This window comes from Columba livia, chromosome 3 (genome assembly GCF_036013475.1).
Source record: "Columba livia isolate bColLiv1 breed racing homer chromosome 3, bColLiv1.pat.W.v2, whole genome shotgun sequence".
Lineage (NCBI taxonomy): Eukaryota > Metazoa > Chordata > Aves > Columbiformes > Columbidae > Columba > Columba livia.
The window spans coordinates 56360705-56377912 of NC_088604.1; the positions used below are offsets into that span (position 1 = coordinate 56360705).

Here is a 17208-nt window from a genome sequence, read left to right on the forward strand (position 1 = left end):
CCAAAAGGAGAAGATTGTATTCCCATCCCCTCCTTTTCTTTGTCATTGTCTCCAAGAGGAGACAATTCCTCCTCTGCCTTAGCTCTAGCCACTACTACATCCTTTTACAAACTACTTTATCTCACCGTAAGAACATGAAATATCCAGCCCGTCTGTTGCTTTTTCATGAAATAATTGACTCACACAAGCATCTTCACTTGTCCTTGGCAAACCAGAGATAAGCAGTGAGCTGGGAATGGGCAGCAGGGACATTCTTCTCCCATATCAAGGTGAGCTGCTCAGGCAGCCTGTCCTTCTCAGGAAACCACAGCTCAACATAATCCCACCTCAGAATTAGCAGACTGGAATACATAAGTGCTTCTCAGACTTCACATTAACCAACTTGCAGAGCTACCAGAATATGTATTTACAAAAAGAAAAATAATATTACTTTGGTAGGGAAGATCAGGACTGGAGTGTCAAATACCTGCAGGCAGTTTATCTAAAGTAGTGATTAGTCACTTCACAGATGCAAGTATAATGGACAATTTCAGTGCATTTATACTCCTCTGAAACTAATTCCCCTTGAACCTCAAATGCTTCCCTGCAGTGTACTGACAGCCAAGTGTCCCAGCAACAATCAGCATTGGGTCCAGCTCTGTCTTCCCTAAAATCTAAGTTCTCAATTTTCTAGGCTATCACTGTTTATTATTACTGTGCAGTAACAAATCAGCTGCAGATAGGTATGTTCAACAGAAAGGATATAAGATTGCATGGTAAAAGTGGTCTAAAATGTATCCGGCTAGCTGATAACAAAAATCGCATTCACCTAGGATAAGATGGCTTGGCCTCCCAGGGAGAGGGAAAAAAAAAAAACAACAAAAAGAAACAAAACACCAACAAAAACCACACACCAAACAAAACAAACAGCAGGACGACCATGAGTCAGCAAAGTGCCCTTGTGGCCAGGAAGGCCAATGGCATCCTGGGGTGTATTAGAAAGGGGGTGGTTAGTAGATGGAGAGAGGTCCTCCTTCCCCTCTACTCCGCCCTGGTGAGACCACATCTGGAATATTGTGTCCAGTTCTGGGCCCCTCAGTTCAAGGACAGGGAACTGCTGGAGAGGGTCCAGCACAGGGCAACAAAGATGATTAAGGGAGTGGAGCATCTCCCTTATGAGAAAAGGCTGAGGGAGCTGGGGCTCTTTAGCTTGGAGAAGAGGAGACTGAGGGGTGACATCATTAACGTTTATAAATATATAAATGGTGAGTGTCACGAGGATGGAGCCAGGCTCTTCTCGGTGACAACCAATGATAGGACAAGAGGTAATGGGTTCAAACTGGAACACAAGAAGTTCCACTTAAATTTGAGAAGAAACTTCTTCAGGGGAACAGAACACTGGAACAGGCTGCCCATGGAGGTTGTGGAGTCTCCTACTCTGGAGACATACAAAACCCGCCTGGAAACATTCCTGTGTAACCTCATCTAGGTGTTCCTGCTCCGGCAGGGGGATTGGACCAGATGATCTTTTGAGGTCCCTTCCAATCACTAACATTCTGTGATTCTGTGAAACCCCACAAAAATAAAATCCCACAAAAGCACACCAAACTCAGAATGAAGTAAATCCTTACAAAAAGACAACCTCAGAAAGAAAGCTTCCACTTAAATTCATACTTTGTTGCTGCCATTTACATTTTCAGTAAAATCAAACAGTGGTAAATTTGAACTGAAGATTATGTAAAAAAATCCTCTGCCTGGAAGGTTTTAAACATATGAAATTCAAACCCAAATGAAAACTGGTAATAAGACAAAAATCTACATTGGTCCATAAATACAAGCTCTCAGTCCATTTCTAGCAGTGTTGTGATTACTTAACCAGATGTCAAGTGTGCCAGGTCAAAAATAAGAACAGCCTTCTTAAAGGCAGGCAATGTGAAACTTCTAAAAATTCATCAGAAAATCATACTAACAAACCTTCCAGGGCTCTAAAAATGCGAAGTGATGCATGACTGCAATGGAATTCTAAAATTGCCACTGATTTACAGGAGATTTTACATATATATACATACACGCGCACACACATTTAGAGAGGAAAACTGTATATAGTTTAAAAAAAAAAGCTGACCTGCAGCATATAGCAAGCACCTGAAGCTGTGAGAACCCACTCTCAGATCTGGCTATTGATTCTTCTCCTGATGATGTTCAGCAACGTTAGAGTCAGATCTAATGAAAAGTGCTTTGTCAGCCTGGACTTTGCAAGAACTCATGAATATGTGATGTGAGCCGCATCCCGTTACATTCATATCATGCTCTGCCCAGTGAAGAGGGCTACTGTGTACTGAGGCACCTTCATTTCAAACAGCAGCACCTTGTGTACCTAAAATCGCCTCCTGAGAAAACTAAATCCTTACATACAGCAAAATATTTCCAAGGGAACTAGTGTGTTGTGCTCTGATGTTCTGAAATCTATTATTGAAAAAGCTTGCTGTAGAACACTGATGTCTTTACAGCTTCCCCCTCACCTCCTCTTTTTTTAAAAGAGCAACAACCGAAAAGTCAATCACAGTGAGCCTACATCTACGTAGTGGTTATGTTACCTTTTGCTCCTTTCATTTTGTATAAATTACATTTCATGCAGTGAACTCATGCTTGTAAAAGTAAATAAACACAAGTCATCACAAGAACACACACAACAAAAGCTATTTAATAACGTTGCATTTCATTGTCTCTCTTATTAGGCTTTTTATGGAACATGCTTAAAAACTTAAAATGTAATATTAAGCATGTCTACATATTTCAGAAAAATATAGAAAACATTCAACTAAAATACAACCAGGCAAATTTGACATCAATGAAGAATTACAAGTATAAGCTTCTGCCCTTGTTAAAAGCTTGATTCTGCTGTTCCTACAGGGCAGAAGTCTGCTCAGAAAGCAAATATCTCTTTAAATCAATACTGCTTTTTATGAAGTAGGATACTGCTCAGCACTAACAAGAGTAATGAAACTAGCCCTTTGTGATTTAACTGTGCATCAACTACAGCTAAAGAAACTATAGTTGATTCATTTATTTTCTAAAAAAGAAAAGGAGAACACTGCTGCCTCTACCCATGAGCCCTCTTGGAGGTCAATGGCAAGAGAAGTGCGTAGCTTTCCATCTTTGCACACTCATCCTCTGCCTGAAAACATCACCTTTTAAACAGAATTCCCATGGCAGGGGCACACCCCTATTCTGACCACAGTAGCAGTATAGAGGAAAAAAGAGGTGGGGTGGAAGAGACTGTATTTTTCAAAAGCACCTGGATCCAGTGGAAGTCCATTCACCAAGTGATGTAGGACCAAATTTTCAAAGTTGTAAATGTGTCTAAAAGACATTGGCTCAGAAAGACTCCTCAAAGGCACCAACATGAAACAGAAAATGACAGTTCAGAATTCAGAGTTCGTTATTCTGGCTATTGCCTGGCAGGGCAGCTACTGTGCTCAAAGATTCCTGTGTTCATGACAATTGCACAAACAGATTAATTACCAAACTGTCTCTGCCCCATTTCTGTTAGCTTATGGCCCAACAACCTACTACAGTTCTGGTCCAAATTTCTTAACCAACCCTGCCAAATCAGTTCTCCTCAACTTCATGTATTGTGTAAATACAAAACACACTTCAAGTTTCTGCATACAGGGGACTCAGAACACATACTTCATTTCAATTGCTTGTAAAATGGCATAACTGAATCCAACACCGCAGTCATTTGTGCACTTCACTGAAACGGCTGCAGCGACATGAAGAATTGCAACATACGCTGACATTTGGCAGCAGAACCAACAAACCATGTCCACAGGCTCAGAGAGAATATTCAGCTATGGCACCTCAAAAAAAGTCTGGGTTTCTTGAAACTGTACTAGAAAGCTCAGCTGTCCAAACACATTTCACACCTGCATGGTTTTACATCACTCAGTTTTACAGAAATATAATTGGGAAAAATAATTAGAGTGTCAGAATCCTTCACTTCTCAATTTTCATATAAGAAAAAGTCTGAAAGGATTTTAATCACCTTGCACTTGTCTGGACAATGATTTTTTTTTTCTAATCATATGTTTATGATATTTGTAAGGATGTTGCTTCTTACGGAGAGTCATATTGCAACAATCCATAAAGCATGTAAGACTGAAGATGATTTGAGAAGACCTCTTCCTCCAGATCAAAATTGGAGAGACCTAAGATGCTTTCACTTCTCATCACTGCCCTTACATCGTCAATAAATATGCCAGAGTTCATACAAGCACTCTGTAATCCTATATTAATTGAGTTGGCTTAAAAGAGAGTAAGACACAACACAAGAACTGCCACTGGAAGATGGTTTAAGATATTACTAATAACTTCAACCACCTCAGCTACCTTAAAATTGGATTTGTCCACACCTCTGCTTCAGTAGAGATGTGCATCACACTGCCAGAGCACATTTCAGAGAAGGTACGCAAGCCGTTTTGGTTCAAGCGAATCGCTTCGACAATAGGAGCGTAGTTAACGTAGTACAAACTGGCAGAGATCAAAATAAGAAAATATTTCCGGCCAATACCAAGCACTTTGGTAGTTTATGCAGTAACTGTGAAAAACACAAGTAGATTTGAAAATTTTTAATTAAAAGTGGCCACAATTCACTCATTCTGTTCTTAGAAAAAATTAATTCAAAAAAAAAAAAAATCTAAACAGCTTATTCAAGGAAGAAAACAAATCTCTTTGATTTTTGTTCCCAACTTCCTCTTTTGGCATCTAGTGACTCAGGACAGAATACCTGTTCCACTAATATCTACTCATAGTCCTCAAAAAAACCCCAGCTTTTGTCCTCCAGTATCAAAATTCTCAAATTCAGGAGCAATAGCAGCACAGAGTATGTTTCTCTATCTTGTTGTTGTTATTAATTAAGTCCCATTTGCTGCTCCTGAATTGCTATTATTTAGTTGCACTGGATGGGTGTGTTACAAAGTAATGGAAGATGGATCAACAGCTGTAGTTATTATGAAAATTATGGCAGTACATCAGAGGAATTGCAGCTGCTCAATTCATGCAAATAAGAGCTACTTGACAGTGACTATAATTACACAGCATGTCGAACAACATAGCTGAAGTAGAGAGAGTACATATTTTAGAAAGCCAAAAGATTTCTATTTCATTATGTTCACCTTCCCTAAACTCCTCTTCAGGGATAACAGGATTCACTGTCTGTCAATGGACCCACAGACAGAGGAAGGTCTGCTACGTGTCCCTGGTGCATCCTCCTGTCAGCGCTGCAGCTGTCAGACACGGCACCTCTGTGCACGTTTACTTGGCATTTACAACACAGCCTGTGCTCAGAGGCCTCAGAGCTGGGGTTCCAGTTCACCCCCTGCTGTGCAGAGATGAAGAAAGCTCCCCGTCTGGTTTCAAAGCCAAGAAGGATGGCTTCCCAGTGGCTCAGACAATGAAGGTGCCATCTCCTCTCCCCAAAGCCTGTTCCCAATACCTGGAACACCAGTGTAACGCCCTAGTTTGCTTTGCTTAATATTACTTCTGAATATATTCTATATTGAATTATTTTGAATATAGAATAAGTACTTTCAGCGTGTTCTGGACAAGCCCTTTCCCACTTCAGGCACTGAGGTCCACTTAAAGAGCACATTTCCTTCTCTTGGATAAAAACTCCACTAAAAGCTCTTCATTTTCGGAGAGGCTGTGTGCAGCACTTGTCCTGTTACATCTGTAGGCTGTTTGCACATTAGCAACTGTTTAAATAAAGTGACATTTTATTATTTTAGTTTCTCCCAGTTCCTGTTCTGCATTCGGCCTGTTTAATTAAAGCCTTCTGGTTTTCACTAGTTGTTTCATGCTGGCAAATTCCTGCACCCGCATGGAAAAAAAACAAGGACAGAACCTCATTTTCTTTCCTCTGCATCTCAAACTCATTTCAAAAACCACACAGCACAAAGTTGTGTTATAAATAATAAACACAGAACACAAAATACCAGACTAATGGAGTTTTATTTATTTATTTTTACTTGTGACAGCTGCATAAAGAGATAAAGGGGGTATACAATTTTGCAGTCCTCCTACCTCTCAGTCAGGGGTGAGAACTCTAATCCATTGGGTCCATGACACAGTCAGTTGCTAATGCTCCTCACTGCTTTTGTTTTATACAGTGATCAAAACTGTATAATTGACAGTAAATAATCTTTCCTCTGTACTACCAGGAAACCCAAACCTTTTTCCTGTGATGTCTGCTGACAAAGCCCAGTTCCAAACGCCTTTGAATTTGGGGCCCTGACTCCTGGTAGAAGTGGTACCTCAAGCTCCCCACATTTCATAGGTGCAGGCATTAAACCATCAGCCCAACATGACAGCTACTCAAATTGTCAGTCTTACCTGAAATCACATGCTGTGGTAAGTTCTGCTCCTCCTCCAATCGCTTTTCCTTGGACTAGCGCAACACTGATCAAAGGCAATCTACATAAGAGAGTTTTGTAACCGAAATTCATGCTTTTAGTCTTCTAGAAATTACAAAAGGAGTCAAGCAAACCATATCTATAGTAAAGGATCGGAAGAATATAGTGTTCGAACTCATTCAAATAACTACATATCTGTGGATAAATAACACAATACCAATTCCACTTATGCTAAAAATTACTAATCCTTAATTCATATGGAATCCCAAAATGCAACAGGAAGACAGATGTATCAAATGGAATCAAAGACCATGTACTATGTATGAAAAATACATGCTACAGATTATAGCTAAAAAGACTATCTGCAAAAAGGAGTGACAGGACAGCAACACAAGACCCTACACTGAGCCGGTAAACTACAGAAAGCCGTAGAAAGGGACACAAAGAACTGCATGGCTGGGTTTTACTTCTACTTTAACAGAAGCAACAACAGTTTCTCAGGGCACAAGTTCACTCATCAGCTGCAGCACACTTCATACAACACACAGCACAAGTGAACCCACTGGAAGAGGGTGACATCTTTTTCCTGTCATCTATAGGGAACCAAGTCCCCTACATCCGCACTCTGATACATTTGAGGCACCTCCTTCAGGATCACAGTCAGCCTCAGCTCCCTCTGAGGGAGACTGATCCCATCTACAACAGATGTCCCCCTGAACCACAGCTTCAACATCCTCTAATCAAGACACTTGAGGTGAGAACACAATCTTCATACATCTTCCTCCTTTTTGCTTTGCCTCAACAATTTTGATTATATGGAGACCAATGGATTCTAATTCTGATCCTGAGGATTCCTTACAGTACTACTAACTAATTCTCCAATCTCCTGGGCAGTTTTACAGAATAATGTTAACTCATATCACTTTCCCATATAGATTATTTGAAAGTGAAGAATATTTATCTTAAAAGAGCTCTGAGCGGAAAAAAGGCTCTACCACACAAGGACTTGATAGAAATGTGATTTCTTAAGGGAAGCTAAATCTAAAGGAAAGAGAAAAATGTTTTTCAGAAGTACCAGATGGTAGAACTGAATACATTCCACTTATGAAGTGGGAAGATTAAATAAATATATTAAATAAATGTTACCTGCGTAGGCTGCATAAGCTGGCCCTGCTTGTTTTTAAGAGCTCCCAATTTCTACTGAGTTACAGAAATCAGTTTCAAAAACTCTGAAGGCCTTGATTTCCTTAACTCTAGGTATCTCCTGGCCCTCCACATTTTAGCCTATAGGGTTTTTTTTCTCTTCCAATCTCTGGAAAGGCTAATAGTTGTAAAACGTCAAGGTCTAATTTAAATCCATAAATACCTACCTGATTCACATCTACAAATACAAGGTCTGCAATTCAGAATTACATACTTAAAACTACGTATTTAACTTTAAACATCTTGTTAAAGACTTAGACAAAACATATTCTGATCCTTATAATTATTTCATAAAGAAGGGTAAATAAAATATATTACCTCATAAGCCTGGTTAAGGTGTTCTGCATAAACATGCACATATTCATCCCATCCTACAAAAAATAGGAAATTAAAAAATGTTAAGTGATCCTAATGTGAAGCAATTAAACACACAAATGGAGTAGAGAGAAGTATTCATTATACTTACTCTAGCTGGGTTTTTTCTCTTTGGTTAATCTTGCCTGAACTCCAGCCTAACCCCACTATGCACAAATAGCAATTCTAGTATAAACCAGGTTTAAAAAAAAAAAAAATAAAATAAAATTCAGAACTCAATCAATTTATATGAATTTCAGTTATAACGAAGCCACTGTTCAAGTAACTGCAAAACTGAATTTCTATGATGTGAAATTTTACATCCCTTCCTCTTAATTTCCTCTTCTCACTGCCAGTTAAACACCCATAAAGTTGAGCTGTAGAAGTCTGTATAGGAGCACACAGCACTGCATGCTTTTTACTGTTCCAAATTCATAAAGTTTTAGAGATGATACAATTCACCAAGTACTTTTTTTTTTTAATTGTTTGGGCCAAAGGCATTTCAGAAAACAAATAAACAAAGAAACCAACCCAAACAGCAACAACATAAACCACACACAAAAAACAAACAAAACCCCCACAACCCACAGAAAGAAGATGATTCTTCTTTCCCTCCTCCTTTATGTTTTACATCAGCTTGCAAACAATAGTGAATATGGACCATTTGTTCCATTCTCTTCAGAACAAGAACTAATGGGGTTCAAATAAAAGCAGTTGTTGCTAGGTTCAAAACAAGTATTTCTCCCTACAACATGCAGTTAAACTGTGGAACACTTCACAGCAGGGCATTGCAACTTCTAAAAGACTACACTAATTCAAGAACTAGATAAATGCATGACAGAAAAATCAACGCAAGGTTGTTTAACACAAGGTAAACACCTAAAGCTCTAGAAGACTTAGTCACAAATTGCTGAGGACTAAGAGAATATTTGAAAGCAAAATAATTATCTATATACCTTCCCTGTCCCTATATTATTTCTCAGGCATTCAGTACCAACCAAGAATTTGACAAGTGACTGGGCTAAATGACCCAGTATGACCATGTTCATTAACACACCAAACAGTCTACATTGAACTATATATGTGCCATTTAATCCAGATTTAAAAAAAAAAATAAATGTTTGGACACTGTAGAAGTAAAAAACCCATCCGTAACAATTTCAGTGTGTACTAAAAGAAAACCAAAAAACAAAACTAAGCAAATAAAATCCAATAAAACCAAATGGTAGGAATGAAAAGAACAAACAAGCATCTCTTCATTGGCATTCACTAATTCTTAAAGCACAGTTTTACAGGGGCTGGCAAGCTAAAGAATCTGCCTTAATTAGAAGCTTCTGACTCATACCTCAGGGAAAGAAAAGATATGCAGTAAGTCTTCAGTACATCTTGGAATAGGACCTTGAAATAGTAGTAGGTCAACTTCACTTGATTTATTGTGCATTTATTCAGGCATTCTCTCAAGACCTACTCCGGCCAACACCAACCAGCATTAGGGTGTTTAGGGACAGGTCGCTGTCTGCCACAGCAATCGCTACACAGGAACCAGTGAATTCAGTTTCATTACATTAACAGACAGACTGCTTGAAAATTTCAGCACATGTTGATTTATGAAGAGGCTTTCATTTATCACTGTAGCAACCTCCTACATCTATTAAGACCAGCAGCAACATTTCCATTTCAAATTAAAGAACAATCGAATCCTCCATAATATCTGTCTTAGCATTTCTAATCAGGAAGAAAATTTAAAAACCACACAAACATACAAGGTACCAGTTCTCAGGCATGGACTTCCACGGTTCTCACACTACAACCATCAGGATGAAGCTGCAAAAAAGCTCTTCAGAAAAACTAATTTTTCACTTCATCACAGCAGAGTCCTGGCATTCAAACTGCCCATCTGAACTCATACCAAAATGGTAATTAAAGATTAAAGCCACAACAGACTAGCTTGATAAACGCAGTTGTGACAGAGCAGGCAAAAAGAAAGGTCTTAATATTCTCAGGTGGTAAAGAGATTACTGGTATCACATTGAAGAAATGCCTGCACAGAAAATACCTTAAAAAAAAAAAAAATCACAATTACGTGAGCCTTGGCTAGCATACCCTTCAAACCTTCCTGATAAGAAACATAAAGCTACTGTCAGAGTATTTTATCTGAATAAGAGAGATGCTCACTGGAGTCTAGCGGAATAATCACATTTTCAGTCTTAATACTGTTCTTGGAGTAAGAAGAAAACTAACAAGCAGAAAGTGAGGTAAAATACAGTGTGCACTAAATACAGAAGAAGAGGATTAATAGTTTGTGGTGGGGCTGGGGGAGGTGGGGAAGAAGAAAGTCACCTTCATGAAATAGGAAACCGTACTCCTGGCTCTTCTTGCTGCAAGAGTTGAGAGTCCACTTTCAGTACAGCCAGAATAGTATTTCCAGACCATCTCTAACTTCTCCAAAGTCCTCCCTGCATAGCTTATAGCTTGGGAACTTCTGTCCTAGGGTTTCAAAACAGGGACTGCAGCAAGTGAAAATCTTCTTCATGCCTCCTTCCTCTCAGCTGTCCTTTCAAGAGCTTCTCCTGCTTTTGGGCTAGCCAGCTCTCCAAGCCTCACTCTAGAATGAGGTTCCTGGTCTTGGGAACCAGGCTTACAAGGACAGGAAAAAAAAAAAAAAAAGAACAAAACCAACTGTTTTGGGTTTTTGATTTATTTTAGATTCCATTCTTCATTTGCTCTCTGTGGTTTGGTCACGTAATGTTAGCACTCGCCAAAGAACAGGCAAGGGGCCTAGGTTTGTTTCAGGGTTAGGAAAAACTGAACATGGGAGAAGGAGGAGGAAGAGGAGGAAGAAGAGCCACTAGAGGGCATGAAAATCCTTCACCATTCTTGGTCATTATTCTGCTTTTTCTGCACCACAGGGAAAGGCAAAGTGCATCGTAGATTTTGAAAAATGTGATCTTCCCTCAATCAACTGGTTGAATAAAAGTGTTTTCTGTAATTACTAAAAGCTATGGGCTAAAGTAGCCTTGCAAAAAATAAAGGAAAAACATACTGGTTCAGGCACAAAGCTATTCACTTCTTTTTGCCTCAGGGATCCCTGTGGACAGAAAACTTAACCTAATGTGCTTTTAACCTGAAACCAGACAAAATTCTATCATCTGCAGTGAGTTAGAGAGCAGGGTTCTGCAAGACTAAAGAACACCAAATGCTATTCCTTATTCTATTAAAGTTTTATTTAATAAAGACTATGAAATCCCACCAAACAGATGGTTTAGGAGTTGGCTATTACAAAGAAACTCTCAGTTCACGATAAATAGTTTGAACTCTCCCAAGAAACAGAAAGCAACCATATTATTCTTGGAGCATTTCTGGTCACTCAGACTTAAATTTCAGTACTAGCATGAAATTAGATCCTTTGCAAAGAATTTTCAACAACGTCATAATTAATACCCACACAGTGCCTTCTGCCCAGTATCTGTTATGGACCCTAATCCTTAAAAGAGCCCACTCTGCCACTGCAGTGGCTCCAAGTAATTTGTATGGAAGCAGAATCACTGAGATTTACTGAATGCAGAACTCTGAAGCAAGGTCTTGACTACAGACAAGAAAATAATTGGCCCATGCTTAGTTTCAGCTCCTTTTATATTGCTGCAATGCTGAAATAAGATGAAAATTTCAGATTTAAAAAAAAATCAAAAATAAAATCACAGATACATCTATATTTTTAAATTACCAGTGCTAATAAATTGTCCAAATGAAAACTCACTAAAAAGCATTTATATTTATAAAGCATGGTGTCCCCATACTACAAAAAGCATACCGCTCATGGTGTTCCACAAAGGAAACAAAACCACCTGTACCTTTTGAAAACTGGACCGTCCTATTTATTTGATCAGGCCAGAAATATTTAAGACATTGTGGTCTTTTATAGTAGTTAGTTTCATCAACAGAAACAAATCATCACTAAAGACAAATATCAAATTAATCAGTTTTGTGAGTTGGTGTTTTTACTGGAATGTTGATTTGAATGTTTAATTTGTGTGGTTAAATCTTGAAACCTGAAGTGGCCTCAAAAAAATACCATAATGCCTGTTACCACAATTACAAAGCAGGGCATAAAAGAAGCACAGGAAAGCCCCTTCTCCTGTAATTGACGAAGTCCTATTTCACACATTGCCAAGAATGACATATTAACCCACAAAAAGAACTGCAGCACATGTGAAAGTTGTAAAGACGGCATGGCATGAGTGAAAAACTGCCAAACCCTGACCCCCAGCCCCATAGTTACACGACTCATCTGACTGCACTACAAGATCAACACCAAAGCTCTACAGCAAAAGAATTGCATCTGTTCTTCCATTTTACGTAGGTCCAAGCACTGTTTTGACAATATTGAAACCTTTCTGTAATAGCAGCCATGATGCTTAAATTGGGTTTTGACTTCATAATATATGAGAAATCCTGCTTTAAAGGTCAAACTACTGAAGTACCAGTTATTTGATGTGTAAATTCACCATATACTGCTCTGAGAAACTGAAATGACATTTTTAAAAGAAAAGGCTAAAAAGAAAATGTGATGTAGGAATTCAGAGTTATGAATCAATTACAATAACACTTAAGCCATGGCTTCAAGGGTCTGCCAGCATTTTTCAAACCACTAAAAGCTCTATTCTGTGACTTGCATGTAAAATTGCAGCAGGGGGACAGTGCAACACCTCTGTCTGAAAGATATCTCAGAATATCAGAAAGCTGATTTTTCTTAAAAAAATAAAAAATCACTTGTATCACTGCTTACCTGGGAGTTGGACATTGCTTTAACAGCATTCAAATCAGACCCTGAGCAAAAGGTGTTTCCTGCACCATAGATGATAAGGCCTTTGCCATCCTTCCAGTTTTCCAGCTCGGTTACCCTCTCCTGCAGTTCTAGCATCATTGTGCCTGTCACAAGAAGGGAGAAGCAAAATTTTTAACAGAAATTTATTATTACCGCTATGTTTTACATTACATTTTTCAGCACCAAAACCAAGTTATTATTAAGTGATGGGCATCACCTTAAATCCCATACATAAGCACTGACATGTTTTTTCCTTAAAGATGCACTTCCTGAAATTCTGAAGCATATTCTGCAATTTGTTACACTCACCAAACAAAACCAACCAAACAACAACAAAACAAACAAACAAAAAAAAAACCCACACAAGGAGGCAAACATAAACTTCACCTGATTCACTCTTGTTCGCACACATTCAGGACACACAAACTTATCCATGTATCTATCCAGATATGTCCATCTAGTCATTTTGATGTTACTGTCATTTCACCCTGACGAAAGAGCTGGCAAAGTACAGAAATCAATCATGTGCAAGCTGGGTTCAAGGTACCATCAGTCAATGTTTAAATAAAGATTTCTAAAAAAAGGCTGAAGAGCAAACTATGTTGGAGGCCAAAGACATTCAACCAAAAGAAAATAAAGATATATTTGAAAACACAAGCAAAGTGCCTTTTATCTTTTGAAAGGATGAGAACAAAAAAGGATCATTCTAAAACACCTCTGATTCCCTCCCTGGTACCTTTCTAGAAAGGGTCTCTTTACAAAGCATATCCTGGGCTCCAAATGTACAGATTGTACAGTAGTAGCTTTCTGCTTCTAGCTTAAACACAGTATTCTCATATGTTCACAGAAGTACCCTTCCTGATGCAGAACTCTACAAACTCCTGTTTGCAGAGCTTGTCCTAGACTGAAGCATCTTCCACACCAGCTGAGCTTACCCAGAATTAACTTAAAGCTCTTCCTCTCTGAATGCCTATGACTCTCGTTCAGTTATATTCCTAAGAGAAAACACTTACAGAAACTAATTTCAGAAAGCAGCCCACATACAGGCTGATGATACTCTCAGCTTTATCCTCCTTTGACAAGAATTTAGATGGATAGGCCTACCTTCTTCAGATAGAAATGTGCTTTAAATTAATACCCTCAAGCACTCTTCTGCCCCTATGCCTGTATGCAAAGACGACATCTTGCTCTGAAATTGCCTGTTAGCAACCACCCTCAGGTAGATTCTTTTTTCCTTCCTGCCTGTCTTCCTTGCAGTTCCTTATGAAGTAAGCTTCCCAACACCAGGTCAAAATTCTCAGTCAAGCACTTCCACCTTAGGCTTTATCTCAGCCACTGAAATAGCACATTTTGATAACGTTCCTGAGGAGAGCAATAATTAAATGGAGATTACATATTATATACCAGAATGACATCGTGTTGTTTTTTTTCCACTGTCAGGTCCAGACTATGATCCTCTAAGAAATCCCAGCACTCTTACCATTCCTTTCCCTTCTGTGTTTGTAATTGGGTCATGCTTTTTGTGTGTTACACATTACATTTGCTTTCATTGAATTTCACCTTGTTCATCTTGAGCTCTTTGTAGAAGTTAAATCAAGATCACTTTGAATTCTACTCCAAATAATCTTCTTGCAAGCTCTCCTAATCTGAGGTCATTTAACAATTTCAGTAGCTCACCTTCTATTCCCTCATCCCAGCCATGAATGAAAATACTGAGCAGAACTAGGCCTAGATGAGATTTTTGTGGGTCTTCACTTGAAATGTTTTCCCAGCCTGACAACGCACCCAACAACATTTCTGCAAATGCCGCTGTTTCAACGGGTGTGCATCAACCCCATGGATTTCATTTTTTGCATATTTGCCAAGCTTTCTTACAGTAAAAGTATTCCAGCTGGCATCTAAGATTTGCCAGAGACAAAATACAGCACAACCACTGTTTGTGGTGCTTTTAATAGTCAAAGCAGTGAGGTACTGAAGAGTCCTTCTACAGAATATTATAAACCAAAAGTCTAGTTAATCAGAAAACTGAGTTTACAAAAATGAACCATATGAGCCAGTTACATGCAACAGCAGGGGACAAATGACACTGGCCAGAGCCTGTCCTGTCCACCTGGGAGAGGATCCCTTCCATTACTGACAATACTGAACTATTATTTTACCAACAGATATAGTCCATGATGTTTGATATAATGATAAGGACGCAATACTAAACCAAATCCTCATTCTGCCAGTCTTGGTCCTTCAGTACTTGATACCAGTAGGTTCATGCTCTTCAAATAACTAACTCTACTTGTAATAGTAATTTGTTTGCATCTTAATTATAATCTGTGGATAAGCGCTTTAATGTCAATTCCAGAACATAAAATTATCACCATTATTATCTAATTTCTGCAGGCTGCCTTCCTTCTCTTTTAAATTAAGTTCAACTTCAGTTCAGGAAGAGGTTGGACTGCTGAAATTGGTTCCACCAGGCTTAAACTGACATTATTAGCATTTGTTTCCAAAGAAACCATTTCAAACAGGTGGCTATCAGATTCCAATTAAGAAGAGAAAAAGGCATAACAACCTCCACATTGCTCATTAGCCATTTGCCAACAATTTTGTTCTGCTTTTGGTTACATGAGTTGCTCAAGCTTAGAATAAACATAATTCCTTTGAGATAAAAAGCTGCTGTGTAAGGTAAATGCCTGGCAAATAGGATTTCTCTCAACAATTTAATGATGTTTTGCAGCTTTCTAAAGGAAGCATACATGTTTGTATAAATTCACATCTGCCACTATCCAGAAGCTCTGAGACACAGAATCAACAGAATTTATTTGAGGGGGGTTATCTACAGGCTCTGGCTGATGAAATCAACCAGGTCCTGCTGGGGCAATTTAGGGGTTGTGCATCCCATCACTTTTCATTCTTCTCCTGAAGGATATTACTTGATACACAACAAAAAGATCAAGTGCTTGCTAGCGCCTCAGCAACTGCAGTTCACGGACAGTAATTTTAAAATGAAATTAAGAGTAGTATAAATTAATATGCCATACCATCCACTGCAGCAGCCAAAGGGGCAGCATGATTTTGCTGCTACTCTCCCTCCTGTAACAACAAAAGTCTCTGGCAGAGGTGCATAGTAGAAAGAAGCAGTAATCTCTTGAACTGCAATAGTAAGATTTTCCAGAGCAAATGTTGGTGCCTGTTACATTGAAAAATGGAGTACTGCTCTCTACAGAGCTCTACACACTACCATAAAACAGAACTGCCTGATCTCATGGCTCATTTGCTACATGCTAATCAGGGTCTGCAACAAAGACAGAACTATAAATTTACTCACGGGTTTTTGTAGCTCCTCTTTGCTACTAGAGCATTTAATTCATATACACTAATAATTTAATTTATTTTCACAGCAGTCCTTTAAGGAAAGAAGAGATTATTTTACAGATGACTAACTGAGCTAGAGAGAAAATATCTGCTACTTTTGGATGCTCAACTTGAGATGCCTGATAGGAGTTCAGTACATTAACATTATATAGCACAGCTACCAATGGCTTAAATGGCAGCTGCAACTGCTCAGCATTTCAACAAATCAGTTTTGAGCTCCTTCTGCCAAGCACCTAGGAAACAGAGAACACAGTTGCTTCTATGAAAGTTTAGTTTAAGCAATTGGACTTATATTACATCTAATCTCCATGGCAGACTAGGCTTTACCTGTCCTTTCTGCTTTTGCTGCTACATCTCATTACTCATGCCTCTTTCAGCTTCCACAACAAACAAGCTAAGAGCACACAGTCTACAAGCTGTACCTTGCACAGAACTATTTTGAGTCAAAAATAAAAAAACAATCTGTAGAAAAAGAAGAAACGAGTAATTATGATTGTATAATAACACGTATGCTGACAGGGAGACATTCAGAAGGACACCCTCCACGCTAACATCTTTTAGCTACAACTTCTTGAGTCAGGTAATGATTTTATACATGAGCTTTTAAAGGGAAACAAAAGAGAAACTGCAGAGACTACTAGGTGCATTACCATTAACTCTGTTGCTCTGTCAGGTTCTCTTCCTTTCAGCTAACAATCATTAGTGGAAAGAGCAAATTGATGTCCTCCATGTAAACAGCTCTACGCTTTGCTAGTGGGTTGCAAACAAATTTGCTGACAGCAAAGGAATGGTGAGAACCAGGCAGGAAAATAGAACAGCAAAAAAAGGAAATAACAAGATGACATAAATGTATTGGTTTCAACATATTAAGAGACAAAGACATTCTAACAGTAAAGGCTTATGCACAGCTTAAGCTCAGACAGATGCAGACCCGGAACCTGTGCCACTTACATCTGAAGAGAACAGCATAAATTGGAATATTCTAGACAGTTAAGGAGAGACAGCAAATACACCTATCTTGAGGAATGAAAGCCTCTCTCATAATAGAAGATTAATCAAACAGGA

General features: G+C 38.7%; 1 protein-coding gene across 2 annotated transcripts in view; it reads right to left on the bottom strand.

Moving 5' to 3' along the window:
- Window positions 1-17208, bottom strand: part of ECHDC1 (ethylmalonyl-CoA decarboxylase 1) — a 43949-nt gene that overhangs the window by 18417 nt on the left and 8324 nt on the right. For both annotated transcript variants that reach the window (XM_021294433.2, XM_065056871.1), the window contains exons 3-5: window positions 12736-12878; window positions 7914-7966; window positions 6373-6453 (exon numbers count right to left, since the gene is read on the bottom strand). In XM_021294433.2, the coding sequence (XP_021150108.1) occupies window positions 6373-6453; window positions 7914-7966; window positions 12736-12878 (277 nt within the window). The remainder of the gene's footprint in view (window positions 1-6372; window positions 6454-7913; window positions 7967-12735; window positions 12879-17208) is intronic.